Genomic DNA, 18,242 nt, shown 5'->3' with positions numbered 1-18,242 from the left:
CAGGGCGGGAAAAGATGTGTGGACACCACTGGTCCATAAGAGACTTATATCTTAACAGAACTATTTCCTTCCATTTTTGGACATTTTATTTTCATGGGTATTCTTCTCATTCTTAAATGTTCTTTATGGTAAAAGTTAATTATTTAAATCTAGAGCATGAGATGCTACATACATGAATCAAAAAAATACAAACACCTAAATGTCCAAAGAGAGGAGAAAGAAACAATTATATATACTTATACATGTATTTATATATATATTATATATAAATGTAACATTATATAATACTTAAAAGTAAGGATTATGAAAATTATGGAAAAATACTGATGAAGATGTTAAAAGAAATTACCAGAATCGAAAAATATAAGTATATTACAATTAAAAATTCACAAAAAGCCTAAGAGAAAATAGGTTAATAGTTGTCTACAAGTTGGTGAGATCAGAGTGATTTGTCTCTTCAGTTTCCAAATTTACAGTAGTTTTATTATTTTTATAATTTGAAAAAGAAACAAACTTTTCTTATATGTCAACTTCAATTAGAATGTAATATGTGCTGCTGGAGAGCAAGAAATTTATTTGTGATGCTTTATTATCCAGAACAAACAATAAAATCTTATATACACTCTAGGTGCCTAACAGCTACTAATATTTTTTTAAGAATTCTCTAAACAAAATTAATTACTTAAGTATGTTTCACTTATAACATTCTAGGTATCAGGGCTCACATCCGTTTTAGTAATTTGGAACAAAGCATGACATTAACCAATACTCACTAAATGAGTGGGACCACAGGGGACTGGGCTTATGAAAAGTGTATCATACAGAAGTGGCAAATTCATAGACACAAAGTAGAATGGTGGTTACCAGGGGATGCAGGAGGGGTTGGTTAATGGGTATATAGTTTCAAATTTGCAAGGTAAAATAGTTCTGAAGATCTGTTTCACAGCAATGCAAATATACTTACTACCTCAGTGTACACTTGAAAATGGTTAAGACGGTAAATTTTGTTATGTGCTTTTTACCACAATAAAAAAGTTTTCTTAATATAAAAAAATTTTTTAAGTGTATTATACTTAAAATGAGAGGATGGCCTAAATTAGAATTTTTGAGCTTTCTGGCTTGGGAGAAAGCAAGAAAAGTAGCCAGAAAGAAACTGATAGAGAAAAAACTGACAAAAGGGCACAGTAGAATTGGGGGGTGGGTTAAGGAGCTGCTCTATATCATGATTGTGATGGTAGCTACACAATGTATATATTTGTCAAAAATTACAGAACAGTACACTAAAAAGGGTGAATTTTACTCTACATAAATGATATCTCAACTTTTAAAACAGGAAAAATAAAGAAAATAGAATCGAGTTCCATTCCTTACACTGTTTTCTGCGGGGGAAACAGAATGAGATGAGAATTAGTTATCCAACTAGAAAACACCGATGACCACATATAGTGATGGTACTCAGAAAGCCAAATGTTATCAGATGATGTGCTCCCTACACCACACCTCTAAGATTTGTATTAACTTGGTGACTGGGTCACAAAGCCACATGAGCTAACAAGGAAGCTCAGATTTATCAGCAGAGTGGCATACAAAAAGGCCACAAGTGCAAAGGAGGTCAGAAAAATGTCTAAACAATGGATAAGAAACCATTAGTTCACTACAGTGACACTAACTCAAAGTGTGGTCCCCAGACCAGCAGCAAAAACATCACGTGGGAGGGAGCCTGTTAGATATGCAAATCCTTGGGCCCCATCCCAGACCAACTGAATATTGATCTTTAGGTGCAGCCCTGAAGTCTCTATTCTGACTCAGGTGACTCACGCATGTTGAAGCTTGAGAACCAGCAGCCTGTAGCAATGCTTTGCCTACGCATCACCTAGGAATCTTATTAAAATGTAGGTTCTAAAATGTGATTCTAATGTTCAGGCAGGATGAGAACTTCAATTCTAAGCCAACCTCCTGATTTTACAGTGACTCTCACCCAGTCTATATCAATTAAATCAGACTCTCTGAAGGTGGGACCCAGGCACCAGTATGTTTAAAAGGTCTCTATGTGATTCTAGTATGTATATAGGATTAAGAAACCACTAACAGAAAAACTGTAAGGTATTTCCAGCTCTAAAGCACTACTTGTAGAAGCAGAATTTTAAAAACTGTAATTATACATCTTCCTGACTTTTAAAAATAAGATATCCTGATCATAAAGTAATCTTTTTTTTTGAAGGGCTTGTGTGTGACTATGGCCAATAACACTTAACATTCTGTGACACCTTTAAAGCTAGAAAGATTAATAAGGCTCCTTACTTCTGAAATGCAGGTGTTAGCTACATTTATTATATCTCTATGCCAAAGCATATAGGATTATTTACTTCTTCTCTGTAAAGTTGGTTAACTTTTCTTCTCTTTGTGGACTTTCCCCCCCATCTTTTGTACTATCTTATTCTTCCCCATTGTGAAAAAATGCTCACTATTTCTAATTTTGCTGTTGCTACTTTTCACTCATTTGTTCAGTTTATATTTATTAAGCGCCAGGCACTGTTCTAGGCACTGAGGAAAAGCAGTTAACAAAGAAAAATCCCTTATATTCTAGCAGGAGCGGAAAGACAATAAACATAAATCACGTGGTCTTAAGTACAATAAAGCTCCGATAGTGAGGGAGGGTATCTGTGCTGTCCCACACAAGTGTGCTTACATGGAAGAGTCAAGGATAGCCTCTCTGATTAAGGGATATCTGAGCAGACACCAAAGTGAGTGAGGGGCAACATATCCGGAGGAAGGGTGCTGCAAGTGAAGGGAAGAGCAAGTGCAACCCTCCCAGGTTTTTGCTTGGTGTGTTCCAAGAACAGCAAAGAGGCCAGTGTGGAGTGGTGTAAGCTAGAGAAGAATGCTAGGAAATAAGGTCAGGAAGTTAGCAGGGGTGTGAACAGCTGTGTAAAGACTTTGGCTTGTATTCTGAGTGAGAGAGGAGGCCACTAGAGAGTTCTGAGCAAGTGAGTACATGATCATGCATCTTTAGAAGATCACATTGGCTGATTGGTGGAGAACAAACCATAGGTTTTCTTATTTCCTAATTGTTGCAGAATGTACATTAACAACAACAACAAAAGGTTTATGATGAAACTTAAGTACTAGTGTACAAAACCCAAGCATGGATATTTTATTACAAACTTAAGAGATCAAAGTATCGATGTACATTCTACCTGCATCTCAGGTATCTGTGGAATGCAAGATTTAGGTCTTAATGGCAAGAGGGTTGCCATTTGTGGAAAAGGGTCGACATCCTTCCTTGGTTTCTCTTGACGAAGGTGCCAGAATTTCAGTTCAGCACTAGCATGTTTTGTTGAGGGTGAATGAGTAACACAGAATCTTGGTGCCCTAGTTGGAGGAAAAACAAATTTAAGATTAAACTAGACAATAAGCCTCAAAAATCAAGAGGCTACCAAATGTATAATATCTGTGCTCACAATTATCAGTCTTGCCACATCCCTTTTCTAATAATTTCTTCTTTTTCTGCTGCCTAGCTCCTCCCTCCAATGTTATTCTATGATATATCAACTGCCTGAAATCACATTCACTTATACAATATAAAGAGGCAATATACACGAAGAAAAAATAATTAATAAAATTGCATTCAAATTATTATCTGCTTGATAAGAAAAAGAAACCTATATATCTATTTGATGAAGGAATTTTAAAAAAATAATTTACAGTTTCTAGTAAAACAAAAATAAAATGTACCTGTGATCTGTTTTAAAGCAGTTTACAATTTATCTATAATACCAAATAAAAACTAGTGGATGAAATTAACATTTAAAAATATATAAACATTTTTATAATGCTGAAGTATACTACTAAAGTGGATTATGAATCATATGATCTATTTTCAAGCCTTAAATTTAAAGGTAAGAATTAATTTTATAACAATTTAGATAATAAATGAAAGACCTACACTACTGCCAGAAATTTAGGAAAAAGAATGTTTGGCACAATATCAAGGCCCCACTTAACTGGATGGATATTCCCATACTCAGTCTGTGGGCTAACTCTATATTGCCTATGGGGTTAACTCCAGCAGTCAGGGCCTGTTGTTAATTACTTCTTGGACTAGGTTTTCCCCCTGGTGCCACGGCCCAAAGACTAATTCCCACTTCATATTTCAGGTCCTGGTAGAAAATTGCCTCCCTTTAAAAACAGGAAGATGGTAGATACTTTCCTGATGTAAACACAGGTTAGGAGTGGAAGAGAACCCAAAGTCCATAATTAGTTTAGGATCAGAAAGCACCCTGTAAAGATCTGGGTGGTCATTTTACACCATATTTCAAAACCTTTACTTGCAGACTTGGAAATATCTAAAATTACCTCTTATTTTCATGCCAATTAGTAAGTGGGCATATTTACAAGACCCTTATCAAATAAATCATACATGTGCTGGACAGGAAATCTGGGTATATCAATTTTCTAATTCCCATCATTACAGTATATTCACATGACCCCATTTTAATCTTGCATTCTTATTTAATTCATTGCTTTAAGTTTTTATTAGCCACTACGTGAATTCATCAAATATTGTGGACTACATTTCACAGTCAATCCTAAACAGGTATTGTATTCTTTTTCACGCTTCCATCATACAGGTTCTCATGTACATTGATTGTACACCTCAATCTGAAGCTCTAGAGAGCGGGAGAAGGTATTTGCCACGCAGTCCACCAAAGGAACTGCATCCAATATATGTGTGTGTAAACACGTATATATATGTACATACATGTGTGTGTATGTGAATGTATGTATATCTATCTATATCTATTTATCTATCCATCTATCTATGTATCTCGCAATAGAAAAATGGGCAAGGAAGATAAACAGGCAATTCATGAAAGTTGAAATCCAAATGACCACTCAATATTGAAAAGGTTATCAACCTCACCAATAATCAGGGAAATGTAAGTGAAAAAGCACAAAACACCAATGACATACCAAATACATAGGCAAAAATTTAAGAATCTGACAATATTAAATGTTACCATGGATTTGTAGCAATGGATACTCTCATATTCTGGTTGGTGGGAATGCAAATTGGTACAACTACTTTGGAAAAATGGATATGTGTACAGCATTGCTTGTAATTGTGAAAAGAGAAAATGACACAAATTTTTTAAAACAATAAATAAATTATGGTATATTCATGCACTGGAATACCATATACAACAGTGAAAATTAAAACTCTTAAATACAGTTACAGTCAAATCTTACAAATATATTGTTGATAGAAGACGCAAAGAAGGCATACAACATGATTCCATTTTTATAAAGTTGTAGAATAGGCAGATAAAAATACACGCTTAGGGATTTATTTGCATACATGGTTGGTAAAACTACAAAGAAAAGCAAGGCGATAATCACGAAAGTCAAGATACTGGTTACCCCCAAGTGGGAGTAAGGATGGCATGATCAGGAAGGCAACTTCAGGGGTCTCGGTAATGCTTTATTTCCCAAGCAACATGGTGGTGACATGAATGTTTGTCTGTGTTTAGGTTTGAATTTTAAAGAATATACAGGATTTAGCTAGATCAAGAAAAAAGGTTAAGAAAGAATTCTGGGAAAATGGCAAAGTCAGCAATACTGTTTTTCTACCTCTCAGAATCCCTTCATAAAAACAGACAGCACAGCTAGATGGCAAAACCAAAAACTCACAGACGACATTTAGAACAAAATGTTAATGTGACACGGTATCCCCACAAACCCCAATATACAGGCAGGTGGGTACAAAAGATCAGCCGTAAGACCTGCAAGACATTGGTGTGTCGGTGAGAAGAAGAAGGAAGTGCCTGATGGACCTGAGAACGGAAGAGCACCAAAAGAGCCAGAAAAGCACAGCAGGCCTGTTTGAGGTTAGCAGCTGAGCCTGGAAGGGCTTTTGCCCTCTCCAACACTGAGTGAGTACACACAAATTCAATCACATTTCTACTTACCAACAAAGAACAACTGGAAAGCCCAAATAACAAAATGTATGAACTATGGTACATGCAACAATTGGGATGCATTATGCTTCAGTGGCATTATGCTGACCAACAGAAGTTAATACTGTATAATTATATGACATTCTAAAAAGACAAAACTATAGTGACAAAGAACAGATCAGTGGCTGCCAGGGGTTGGGAGTGGAGGAAGAGTCTAATGACAAAAGGGTGGTGTGAGAGTTTAAGATGATAGAATTGTTTGTTTGTTTGTACACTGATTGTCATGGTGGTTATGTGAATCTATACAGTTTGCTTTCACTGTATATTAATGGAAAACATAGAAAAGAAGGAAAGAGGAAAAACAGTCTTTTCAATAAATGAGGATGAGCAACTGGATATCCATAAGCAAGAAAAAAAACAAACCAAAACTGAACCTTGACCTAAACCTCACACTACATGTAAAAAATAACTCAAAATGGGCCATGGACTTAAATGTAAAACATAAAATTATAAGGTTTTTAGGAAAAACATAGGAGAAAATCTTCAGAATATAGCACTAGGCAAAGAGTTCTCAGGTTTGACACCACAGGTATAATCCATAAAAGGAAGGCCTCATCAGAATTCAAAAATTTTGCTCTATAAAAGACATTTTTTTTGGTTTTTCAGATACGGTTACATTTATTCTTAATAGTAGGTGTATTTGACATAGGAAAGTTTGCATTAGTTGAATAAACTTGGCTCAAGAGGATAACTGCCTCTACTCTAATGAAACATTTGTAGTAACAATTAAGTGGAACCCTTCATTTAGAGAGTCCTCCAATATATTCCCCTCCCCCTCCCAGGGAAAATCCCACACATGTTTAATTTCAGATTTTCCCTTGCAAGTTGTTTTCTTTCTTGTCTGCATGGTCTTCTGTTGTTTGATTTGTCCTGTTTTTTTCAGTGAATTAGTCTTCATAATTAGTATGGTAACATGAGTTTGTGAAAGCTGCATTTTCCATTTGCACCTCTAATTCCAGTTCATCACCACAGGATTCACTCTGTTCTCTTCTATATTTGTAACTCTCTTCCACATTGATGAGAATTCTGGTTCCCATTATCCACAATATTTTTACTTGTTTGCTTAATCTAGATGACTGGCTTACTATAAAAGGATATAACTCAGAAATAGCCAGATGGAAGAGAAGCATAGGGCAAGGGATGTGGGTGCACCTCTACATGTTCACCCATCCAGAAGGTATGAAAGACCTTTTTAAGAAGACTTCAGAAAGCTTGTCTTTAAGAAGACAAGCTAAAGACTGGAAGAAAATATTTGCAAACTATATATCTGACTAATGGCTACTATCTAGAATATAAAAATAACTCTAAAACTCAATAATAAGAAAGAACACAATCAGAAAATGTACAAAACACACAGATATGTCAATGAAGTGTATATGCAAATGACAAATAAGCATATAAAAGACATTCAGCATCATTAACAACGGGAGAGTTTCAAAGTAAAACTACAATGAGATATCACTACACACTTATAAAAATAAGTAAATAAGTATTTACTGGCTAAAATAGAAAACTGTGGCAACATCAAACAATTGCAAGGATGCAGAAAAACTGGATCATTCATACACTGCTGGTGGGAATGTAAAAGGGTACATCAACCCTGGAAAATAGTTTGGCAGTTTCTACTGAAACTAAAAACAGACTATATGACCCACTAATCTCACTCTAGGACATTTATCCCAGAGAAAGGAAGACTTACGTTCATGCAGAAACCTGTACATCAATGTTCATAGCAGCTTTATTAGTAATATCGAAAGACTGGAAACAACCCTAATGTCCTTCAATTAGTGAATGAATGTATAACATCTGTACAACAGAATACTACTCAGCAATGAAAAAGAACAAAACAACTTGGATGGATATCAAAGGAATTATGCTGAATGAAAAAACCAATCCCCGAAGATTACATATTGTATTATTTCATTTATATAACAGATTAGTAGTTTCTAGGAATTATGAGAAAGAGGGAAGGAAAGAGGTAGGTATGGTTATAAGAGAGCAGTACAAAGGGAGGCATGTGGTAATGTAACTGCTCTGTATCTTGACTGTAACAGCAAATGCATGTGATAAAACTATATAGAACTAACTATACACAGAGAAATAAATGCTTGTAAAGCTGGCAAAACATGAAAAAAGATTGGAGAGTTACATCAATGTAAATTTCCTCATTGCAATATTGCACTGCAGTTATGCAAGATGTTACCATTGGAAGAAACTGGGTGAGGTATACAGAATCTCTGTATTATTTCTTACAGCTGCATATGAGTCTACAGTTCTCTTAAAACAAAAAGTTAAATTTAAAAAAGGAAAGCTTCTACTGTATTAGTAATGATTTTTTAAGTTGGGTGGTGTGTACACAGGTGCCTATTATAGTATAATTTACACCTTTCTGCATTTCTTAAATATTTAAGAATAGAAGTTTATAGAGAAAGAGAAAAACAACATTCTCTCTATATATGGAAAAATAAAAAGTTTACAAGTAATCTGGAATACCTAGATGGGAGATAATGCCAGAGACATAGGCAGGGACAAATCATGATAATCTCAGGGTACATGCCCAGTAGTGGGACTGCTGGGTCATATGGTAGTTCTATTTTAGTTTTTAAGGAACCTCATACTGTTCTCCATAGTGGCTGTATCAATTTACATTCCCACCAACAGTGCAAGAGGGTTCTCTTTTCTCCAAACCCTCTCCAGCATTTATTGTTTGTAGATTTTTTGATGATGGCCATTCTGACTGGTGTGAGATGATACCTCATTGTAGTTTTGCTTTGCATTTCTCTAATGATTAGTGATGTTGAGCATTCTTTCATGTGTTTGTTGGCAATCTGTACATCTTCTTTGGAGAAATGTCGATTTAGGTCTTCTGCCCATTTTTGGATTGGATTGTTTGTTTTTTTGATATTGAGCTGCATGAGCTGCTTGTAAATTTTGGAGACTAATTCTTTATCAGTTGCTTCATTTGCAAATACTTTCTCCCATTCTGAGGGTTGCCTTTTCATCTTGTTTATGGTTTCCTTTGTTGTGCAAAAGCTTTTAAGTTTCATTAGGTCCTATTTGTTTATTTTTGTTTTTATTTCCATTTCTCTAGGAGCTGGGTCAAAAAGGATCTTGCTGTGATTTATGTCATAGAGTGTTCTGCTTATGTTTTCGTCTAAGAGTTTGATAGTGTCTGGCCTTACATTTAGGTCTTTAATCCATTTTGAGTTTATTTTTGTGTATGGTGTTAGGGAGTGTTCTAATTTTATTCTTTTATAGGTAGCTGTCCAGTTTTCCCAGCACCACTTATTGAAGAGGCTGTCTTTTCTCCATTGTATATTCTTGCCTCCTTTATCAAAAATAAGGTGACCATATGTGCGTGGATTTATCTCTGGGCTTTCTATCCTGTTCCATTGATCTATATTTCTGTTTTTGTGCCAGTACCATACTGTCTTGATTACTGTAGCTTTGTAGTATAGTCTAAAGTCAGGGAGCCTGATTCCTCCAGTTCCGTTTCTTTTTTTTTTTTTTTTTTTTATTTTTATGGCTGTGTTGGGTCTTCGTTTCTGTGTGAGGGCTTCCTCCAATTGTGGCAAGCGGGGGCCACTCTTCATCGCGGTGCACGGGCCTCTCACCATCGCGGCCTCCCTTGTTGCGGAGCACAGGCTCCAGATGCGCAGGCTCAGTAATTGTGGCTCACGGGCCCAGCCGCTCCGCGGCATGTGGGATCTCCCCAGACCAGGGCTCGAACCCGTGTCCCCTGCATTGGCAGGCAGATTCCCAACCACTGCGCCACCAGGGAAGCCCCAGTTCCGTTTTTCTTTCTCAAGATTGCTATGGCTATTCGGGGTCTTTTGTGTTTCCATACAAATTGTGAAATTTTTTGTTCCAGTTCTGTGAAAAATGCCATTGGTAGTTTGACAGGGATTGCACTGAATCTGTAGATTGCTTTGGGTAGTATAGTCATTTTCACAATGTTGATTCTTCCAATCCAAGAACATGGTATATCTCTCCATCTATTTGTATCATCTTTAATTTCTTTCATCAGTGTCTTATAATTTTGTGCATACAGGTCTTTTGTCTCCTTAGGTAGGTTTATTCCTTCAAAAAGAGTCATGTACCACAATGTTCATTGCAGCTCTATTTACAATAGCCAGGACTTGGAAGCAACCTAAGTGTCCATCAACAGATGAATGGATAAAGAAGATGTGGCACAGATATACAATGGAATATTACTCAGCCATAAAAAGAAACGAAATTGAGTTATTTGTAGCGAGGTGGATGGACCTAGAGTCTGTCATACAGAGTGAAGTAAGTCAGAAAGAGAAAAACAAATACTGTATGCTAACACATACATATGGAATCTAAAAAAAAAAAAAAAGTTCATGAAGAACCTAAGGGCAAGACGGGAATAAAGACACAGATCACTAGAGAATGGACTTGAGGACACGAGGAGGGGGAAGGGTAAGCTGGGACAAAGTGAGAGAGTGGCATGGACATATATACACTACCAAATGTAAAACCGATAGCTAGTGGGAAGCAGCTGCATAGCACAGAGAGATCAGCTCGGTGCTTTGTGACCACCTGGAGGGGTGGGATAGGGAGGGTGGGAGGGAGGGAGACGCAAGAGGGAAGAGATATGGGGATATAAGTATATGTATAACTGATTCACTTTGTTATAAAGCAGAAACTAACATACCATTGTAAAGCAATTATACTCCAATAAAGATGTTAAGAAAAAAAAGGGGGGGATGTGATTGAGCTAATGAAATAAACACATATCGTTGAAAAAAAAATCATGATAATCTTATTTGTTAACTTAAGGAATTTGAACCTTACACTGAAAGCCTTGGGGTAACTAGTTAAAGACTTAAAGCAGAGAAGTAACATGATCAGATCCATCACAGCCACACTGGACAGCTCACTGATCCTCAGAAGGCACACATTTTCTCCACTAGGTCCATTCTCTTTCTCTTGTTTAGAGTCCCTCGAGTCGCAGGTGAAATATTACCTCTTCTCTGTATCCTGTGCATTCACCACACTTTCTTTTATTACACTCATTTTATATGTATGTTCCTCCCACTAGACTAGGATCACTAGACTTGACTGTGTTTTACCCTTGTATCCTTAGCACAACACTTGGCCCATAGAAAGTGCTCATGGAATGTTTATTGAGACAAATCTAACTCAAGCTACATGTACACATGCGCACACATGCACACACACACACACACACACACACATCAATTTCATGAGGTCCTGAGCGTAAAAAGGTCAGGGGTAGAAGGATATGCTCACAAAGTTCAAACGGAGCTTAAGTACTGTCTAGTCTTATTACGGATTTAAAGTCCCTCAAATATCAAAATTATCTAAAGGATAGGTACTTTAGAGAAGGCCAAAGATATAATAATCTTGCCATTTAAAATTTCCATAAATGTTACAGCCTTAAGACAAAAAAGTATAACTTGCAACTAGCTTAAGAAAAGTGAGGGCTTCCCTGGTGGCGCAGTGGTTGAGAGTCTGCCTGCCAATGCAGGGGACACGGGTTCGAGCCCTGGTCTGGGAAGATCCCACATGCCACGGAGCAGCTGGGCCCGTGAGCCGCAATTGCTGAGCCTGCGCGTCTGGAGCCTGTGCTCCGCAACAAGAGAGGCCGCAATAGTGAGAGGCCCGCGCACCGCGATGAAGAGTGGCCTCCGCTTGCCACAACTAGAGAAAGCCCTCGCACAGAAATGAAGACCTAACACAGCCATAAATAAATAAATTAATTAATTAAAAAAAAAAAAAAGTGAAAGCAAATAACTTTGATTCATATTATTTTTTCTTACCAATAAAGAAGTAAGGGTTTTACAACCTCAGTCTGAATATTTTTTAAGTGTTCTTCATTCCACTGAGATCCATCTAGCAGTTTAAATTTTGATAAGATTTCTGCAGAAAGGTAGCAGTCTCCACTGCTCACTAGATAGCATTTTTTCATCTTCTCAATATGTCTGAAATAAAACACATACACAAACATACACACACATTGACACAATATTCAACTAGCCAAATATTTTCACTTCCAAAATGTTTCAGGCAAGTAATGAACTATCTTAAAACCAAAAGTGAGTTACAGGGAGATAAAAATATTTCTCACAGATATGGGAATGGGAAGGGTATTTTTGGTAGGCCAAACAATGGCCTTACAAAGATGTCCATATCCTAATCTCCAGAACCTAAGAATGTTACCTTACATGACAGAAGGCACTATGAAGATGTGATTAGGATTTTGAGGAGATCATCCTGGCTTATCTAGTTGGTGCTAATGTAATCTTAACAGTCCTTCTAAGATGGAGGCAGGAGGGTAATAGTCATAGAGAAAAGAAGTGAGGATAGAAGCAGCGGTCAGAGAGGAGAAAAGATGTCATGCTGCCGGCTTTGGAGATGGAGGAAGGGGGCATAAGCCCAGGAAAGTAGGTGGCCTCAGAAGCTGGAAAAGGCAAGGAAATGGATTTTCCCCTAGAGTGCTCAGAAGGAATGCAGCCCTGCATACCCATTTTAGATTTCTAACCTTTTAACTGTAAGAGAATTAATTCGTGTTGATTTAAGCCACTTAGTTTGTGGTAATTTATTATAGCAACAATAGGAACTAATACAGTATTAATTCTGAAGAATCTATGTAGGTTGCTTGCATATCCCTTCCCTAACATGTCTTGGCAAGTGGTAGTGTCCTTCTACCCTGGGATCAATCAGGTCATGCTTCATAATTAACCATTTGGAATCCCTGCTCTTATAACTGTGTACAACAATGACGTTATGATCATTATGATCAACAACAGTGGCATTATGATCTGAATGCCACTGAGATAACTGGAATAATCCAGTCACTAGTACTTACTCAGTCAAACCTTTAATGGGAACTGCGGTCTGCTATAGCTGATCTGCTTCAGAGTTCAGAGCAGATCAGGAAAACACAAGATAAGGACTTTCCTAAAGCAGGGTCCTCTTAAGGTTCTTAAGACTTATAGTGACCTAAAACATATGGAGCGGCCAAAGACCTGTGCCCCATCAGACTTTTAAGAGGCTCTCTAGAGGATAGCCCGCATCATATCTAGCAGCTATCACATTCAGATATGAATGTCTAAGTGGCACCTGACTAAAGACCATAGAATTTGTTAACTGAGCAGGCTGCTAGGAACAGCCAGCCCCTTACGCTGGCATAAGGTATCTTTTACGTAAATCAATATTATTATAATAAAATAAATCTTATTATTATTCATTCCTCTAAAAGTATAAATTACATTTAAATATTTATTTCAGGCTTTCTGCCGGTGCTTAGATGACCCAAACTAATATTCTATAATTTGGTTTTAAAACTGTTTTGAAAAATAAAAAAGTAGAAATACCTTTGATGTCTTCCACGATCCTTAAGAACTTTTAACCTCTCAATATCCATCCAGAGCCACCAATATCTCTCCCCTAATGTACCTTTTATAAATTTCTTAAATCTTTCAAACTCCTTCCTATTGCCAATGTCATAAGTTTTGTGAGAAATACACCAATTAGCCCTGCTTTCTAGTCCAACGCTCTCAGTTTTTGAAACTGCTTGTGCTAACATGTCTTCTGACTTTTCCTTTAGCGTTTCACTCAGCAAAACATTCTTGCCAGAGGTAGTCCCCAAACACTCATCTAATACCACTTCTGTTACATTTCTGAAATTTATATAATCTGGGCTTTCTCTAAGTGGTGCTCCAAGTATTTGATGAATTGCCACTCTCAAAATAAAGTTTATATAAGATCTTAAAAACTCTTCACATGTTGAGAAATGCAATGTCAGGCTTTCATCAACATCCTGTTGCTTTTCAAGGTATGTCCTCAGAAGAGCTTGAGAAGGAGTGTCTTGTAGAGATACAGGCCCATCTTCTTCAAATTTGGAAATTAACCTAGTGGTTGTAGATGGGCCCTTTTCCGTCCTGGGGTGAACTCCATCATCAAAGATAAAACTCTCTGCATTAAATCATAAAAGGCTATTAGATCAGATATGAATGTAAAAGTTTTCTTTTAATTATTAACTAGATGTTATAGAGCTAGGATGGCAAATGGGTTTATCATCGGTAGTGACTGCAGGGACCAGTGTCATGAGGAGTCTAAGGCTACATTTGGGATCAGTAGAGAAAAAAACTGCCAACAAGGATTAGCCATGTCTTCCCTGGACATGAAAGGGGATATTGGTGGCAGATGAATTAAATTTTTGATATCCTTAATAAAGAGGATCTTCAAAAAGACATTATACACTTTTAAAATGTAATATTCCAGGCTGAAAATGTCAACATACAAAGGCCAAATCTATTAAAGAATTAGAATGTGTACATCAAACAACTGTATGTACTTTAATATTTCATGTGGTATGGTAAAATAAAATTAGCTGCCATAGGTGATGAGATGATAGATGAACAGACCAGAACTGGAGTCATACTAGCAATTTTAAAAATTCACTATTTTATCAGAAAGATTCAATTACTACTATACTTACAACCTATCATTAAAATTACAAAATTGCATAAGGCCCTGGTGAAGACTTACAAATACAAATGGATTGCTTTTACACTTTTTCTAAAGATATAGTCTAGCCCCTATTCTTCTGTCTTTCAGAGATCAGTGAAATATCTGATATCAGTGCTTTATTTCACATGGCAAATCTACCCCTTGCAAAGCCGTGGATCAGGAAAACCCTGATCCATGTGTCCCACTCCCAGTTTTCTCAGTAATAGATTTCAAGTCTCAATGAACTGGAAATGTTTCATTACAATTTTAATTTAAAATAAATATACTAAACTTCCCCAAAATTGAGATTAGACTTTTGTAAACCTGTGAAAGGATACTGGGTATACACTCAACCACACAGACTTGGAGGTAAAGTGCAAGCCTGGCACTTCTGCTCACTGCCTTCCTGCTATCCTTTCTCTTCCTGCTTACTAACGTCACTCTCCAATTTTCTACTTTACTATTTGGGGAAAATAGCAAGAAGTCTATAAATTCAGCAATTTCCAGTTAGGAAGATGATTTCCCCTTTACCTAGATTTGGGTTCAATCCTAGAGAATCCAGACTTATCACCTCCAGAGGTTGCTTATACTTTTCAAAGGAATTATGTAAGAATTGTTAGTGAATTGCTGAGTTCCCCTCCTGAATCACATTGCAAGATTTTTTTTCCCTCTAGCAACATCATATTTAATTACTCCCACTTCTGGAAGGTTCCCTTTATTTATGAAAAGTTTGTATCACCCACAAAAGTTCCCCACAGTAGAAATTTATCTGCTTTTCAAGGTGAGAAACAGTCTGAACTTAAAAACAGAAGGAAAACTCAAGTTCCATAAATCACTATTTACTTTGGGGAGAAGAGAAAGGTTGCACCCACTTCATTTCAAAGGCTTAATAATAAGAATTTGTAAACTGTGACAGGAAATAATGACAAGACAAATATTTATTGACTGTCCATTAGGTACGAAGCACTAAGCATTTTCTATACATTCAGTATGTATGCATCATTAGTCTAATCTTACAGATGACAAAAGCAAAGCTCCCAGAAGTGGAATTATTTGCAGAAGTCACAAACTAATAAGTATCAGAGTTGGGTTCTAAATCCATCCTCTTTTCACTATATCAGGTTGTCTCTTGAAAAACAGTAGAAAGTGGTGTTCCAGGGGAGATAATTTTTTCTCCCCACCCACTAAGTGTTGTACTGTAAGTTTAGAATAACAACAGAAGATGTAAAAAGGAGTTCTGAGGTCATTCTTGTCCTTTTCTGCTTACCAGAAACAGATGAAATAACTGGTGATCCAATTTTGTTGTGGAATACACAAGAAGGTAATGAAAAGGTTGACACTGTTTGCTGATTTTGTTTTGCTAATGCAAACCAATCTTTTGTTTGAGTATAGGAGGCCTAGGAAGAAAGGAGCACAATTGTTTAACATAAGATTAGCAGTATTCTTCCAGTCATGAATCTGGACAAGTCATTATGATAATATTCATTTGCATAGTGCAATATGTAAAGGAAAAATTATGCCGTGAAAGAAAAGAATGTTGTACACAGAAAAACTCATTAACTGAGAATAATGGTAAGGAAATTTCAATTCAGATTATTTTCATATTAGATGATCAAAGGAAAGAAATGAGCTCACTACCCATCAAATTCTTCACTCTTCCACCAGAAGCATGCAATCCTACTTCCTGGATTCACTACAAATTCACACCATCTAACTTTTAACTTGGCAGTCACCAGCGGCTCATCAGTCTTTGGATGCATCTTTTGCCAGCTACTCCCATTCACAACTTTCCCAATTATTTCATGCCCCCAATTCTGTCTGGCCTGGCTCAGTGTTTTTAACAACTCCTCCCTAATATGACAAAAACTTAACTCTCAGTAGCACTGGAAACCTCTCCATGCTCAAATTCCCCTTTACCTTAGATTCAGTTTTCACAACTTTGCTTGGATTGGATGCTTCCTGAAGGCTGATTCCTGACTCACCTGCCCCTGGATGGTGCCTTCAATGTTTCCTTTCTTTTATGTACTCCTGAGCCAGCTGACCCAATTCTCAACCTGACACACAGCTTCTAGAACCCCAGTCCTAAGAAACTCCATCTCAGATTTCCTGGGAAGATTCTTCTTCCTGCTTCTCTTAGTCATGTCCTCACCTACTCTTCTAGGATAATCCAGCTTGTTCAACAGAAGCAGAAAAGGGAGTGTCCAGCATTACTCTCATCTCTCCTTTCTCCAACCTGGTTGGCCCTTAGCCTAAGGAACACTCACAGAGGAGGCAAGGCTCAAATGGAATAGAATTGTTCCCTGACTATTATGCAGAATTAGCAGGGTAAGTCAGGCCACACAATAAGACCAAAAGCAAGAGAAAGAAATATCAGGTGCCATCGGTGTACTCACTGCCCCTCTTAGAAGTAAGGTTTCCTTGGTAGATAAAAGCTTTGAATCTAATTGCCTTTTGTTTCCTCTTTTCCTTCCTCTAAAACCAAGTCATTTATTACTAATTATATGTTCATTCAACATATTTATTGAATGACTACTCTATTTCAAGTAGTATCCTAAGCACTGAGAAGAGACCAAAATAATTAAGGAACTTTCAAGGAATAGAGAGAGACCAACATACAAGAGTCCTTGCTATTTCAACTGCACAAAAAAGAAGAGAGAGTAGAAGATAGGGGAGAAAGAAGTAGTTAGCCAGACATAAAAGCAGTTAACTATACTTTATACTCTTAAAAGATGGGTTAATTGTTTGTGTTTAGATGGTATAACTGAAGACTCAAAGAAATATTACCAATTATATGGATTAATCCCTATCTATAGTCATGGTTTAGTGATTTAAGGGCCCAAAGAAAACTGAATCCTCAAAGTTTAAAGGCTATTAAAAAAATATGTAGTTCAAGTATTACTCAAGTTGACAGAAATGAGCTTTTTCCATCACAGAAAATAGTAAAAGTAAACTAGCTTGGATTTTTATTCTCTTATATTTGATTAAATTTACCTGTAAGGAATCAGAACTTATTCCCCTAGATTGATTCTTTCCTTTGTACGTTTATTGACCCCTACTATCGGTATATTTTTTGACATCCCTAACATTATTATAACATATGGGTTAACATAAAAAATAAATACCTAAAAATAAATATAAGAGAAAAGAAAAATGTGCCTTCAGTACATCCCTGAGCATTATTCAGAGGGAATAATGGGACTGGCATAATTTTTTAACATTTTTGCCAAATATTGCTGATAGAACTGTCAAACTACGAAATTAAATAGGAGCTTACACATGAAAAAAATGTTCACATAAGATAGGATAAGGATATCCATTCCAACAGAGATGGCAAATAGTTTTCCTCTTGTATGACATCTTTGATCACTTGGAAGTGCCTGCCTAGAATGCTGTGTTGAAAAAGAATTTGGAGCCAAGTCCTAGCTCAGCAGGAAAATTGCCATAATTGATTAGCAATCTCCGTCATGAATGCAAACTAGGAGAACAGCAACACATGGGTAACATATTTGCAATTCCTGGTTTTGTAAAGAACTGTGTATTAGAAATGTGTTCCCAGAGAAAAGATATGATAAATAGAGGCTAAAGAGAAGCAGAATACGTGATCCCAAAATATGCCATGGCACTGTGGATTATTGTGAGCTGAAGGAGATCACGACCCAGAAGACTCAAGAAAAACACTTACCTCTCCTTTAACTACCTAAAAGAATTTACATAGGGGACCTG

General features: G+C 36.8%; 1 protein-coding gene across 1 annotated transcript in view; it reads right to left on the bottom strand.

Annotated features, from left to right (window-relative positions):
* The window catches only part of RGS22 (regulator of G protein signaling 22), a 196,896-nt gene that overhangs the window by 93,153 nt on the left and 85,501 nt on the right, over positions 1–18,242 (bottom strand). Inside the window, exons 7-10 of the mRNA XM_036830350.1 lie at positions 15,787–15,916; positions 13,382–13,982; positions 11,825–11,986; positions 3,198–3,372 (exon numbers count right to left, since the gene is read on the bottom strand). Coding sequence (XP_036686245.1) covers positions 3,198–3,372; positions 11,825–11,986; positions 13,382–13,982; positions 15,787–15,916 — 1,068 coding nt within the window. The remainder of the gene's footprint in view (positions 1–3,197; positions 3,373–11,824; positions 11,987–13,381; positions 13,983–15,786; positions 15,917–18,242) is intronic.

This window comes from Balaenoptera musculus, chromosome 17 (assembly GCF_009873245.2).
Source record: "Balaenoptera musculus isolate JJ_BM4_2016_0621 chromosome 17, mBalMus1.pri.v3, whole genome shotgun sequence".
Lineage (NCBI taxonomy): Eukaryota > Metazoa > Chordata > Mammalia > Artiodactyla > Balaenopteridae > Balaenoptera > Balaenoptera musculus.
The sequence above is the reverse complement of the archived record's forward strand: the minus strand, read 5'-3'. Positions and strand labels throughout refer to the sequence as shown.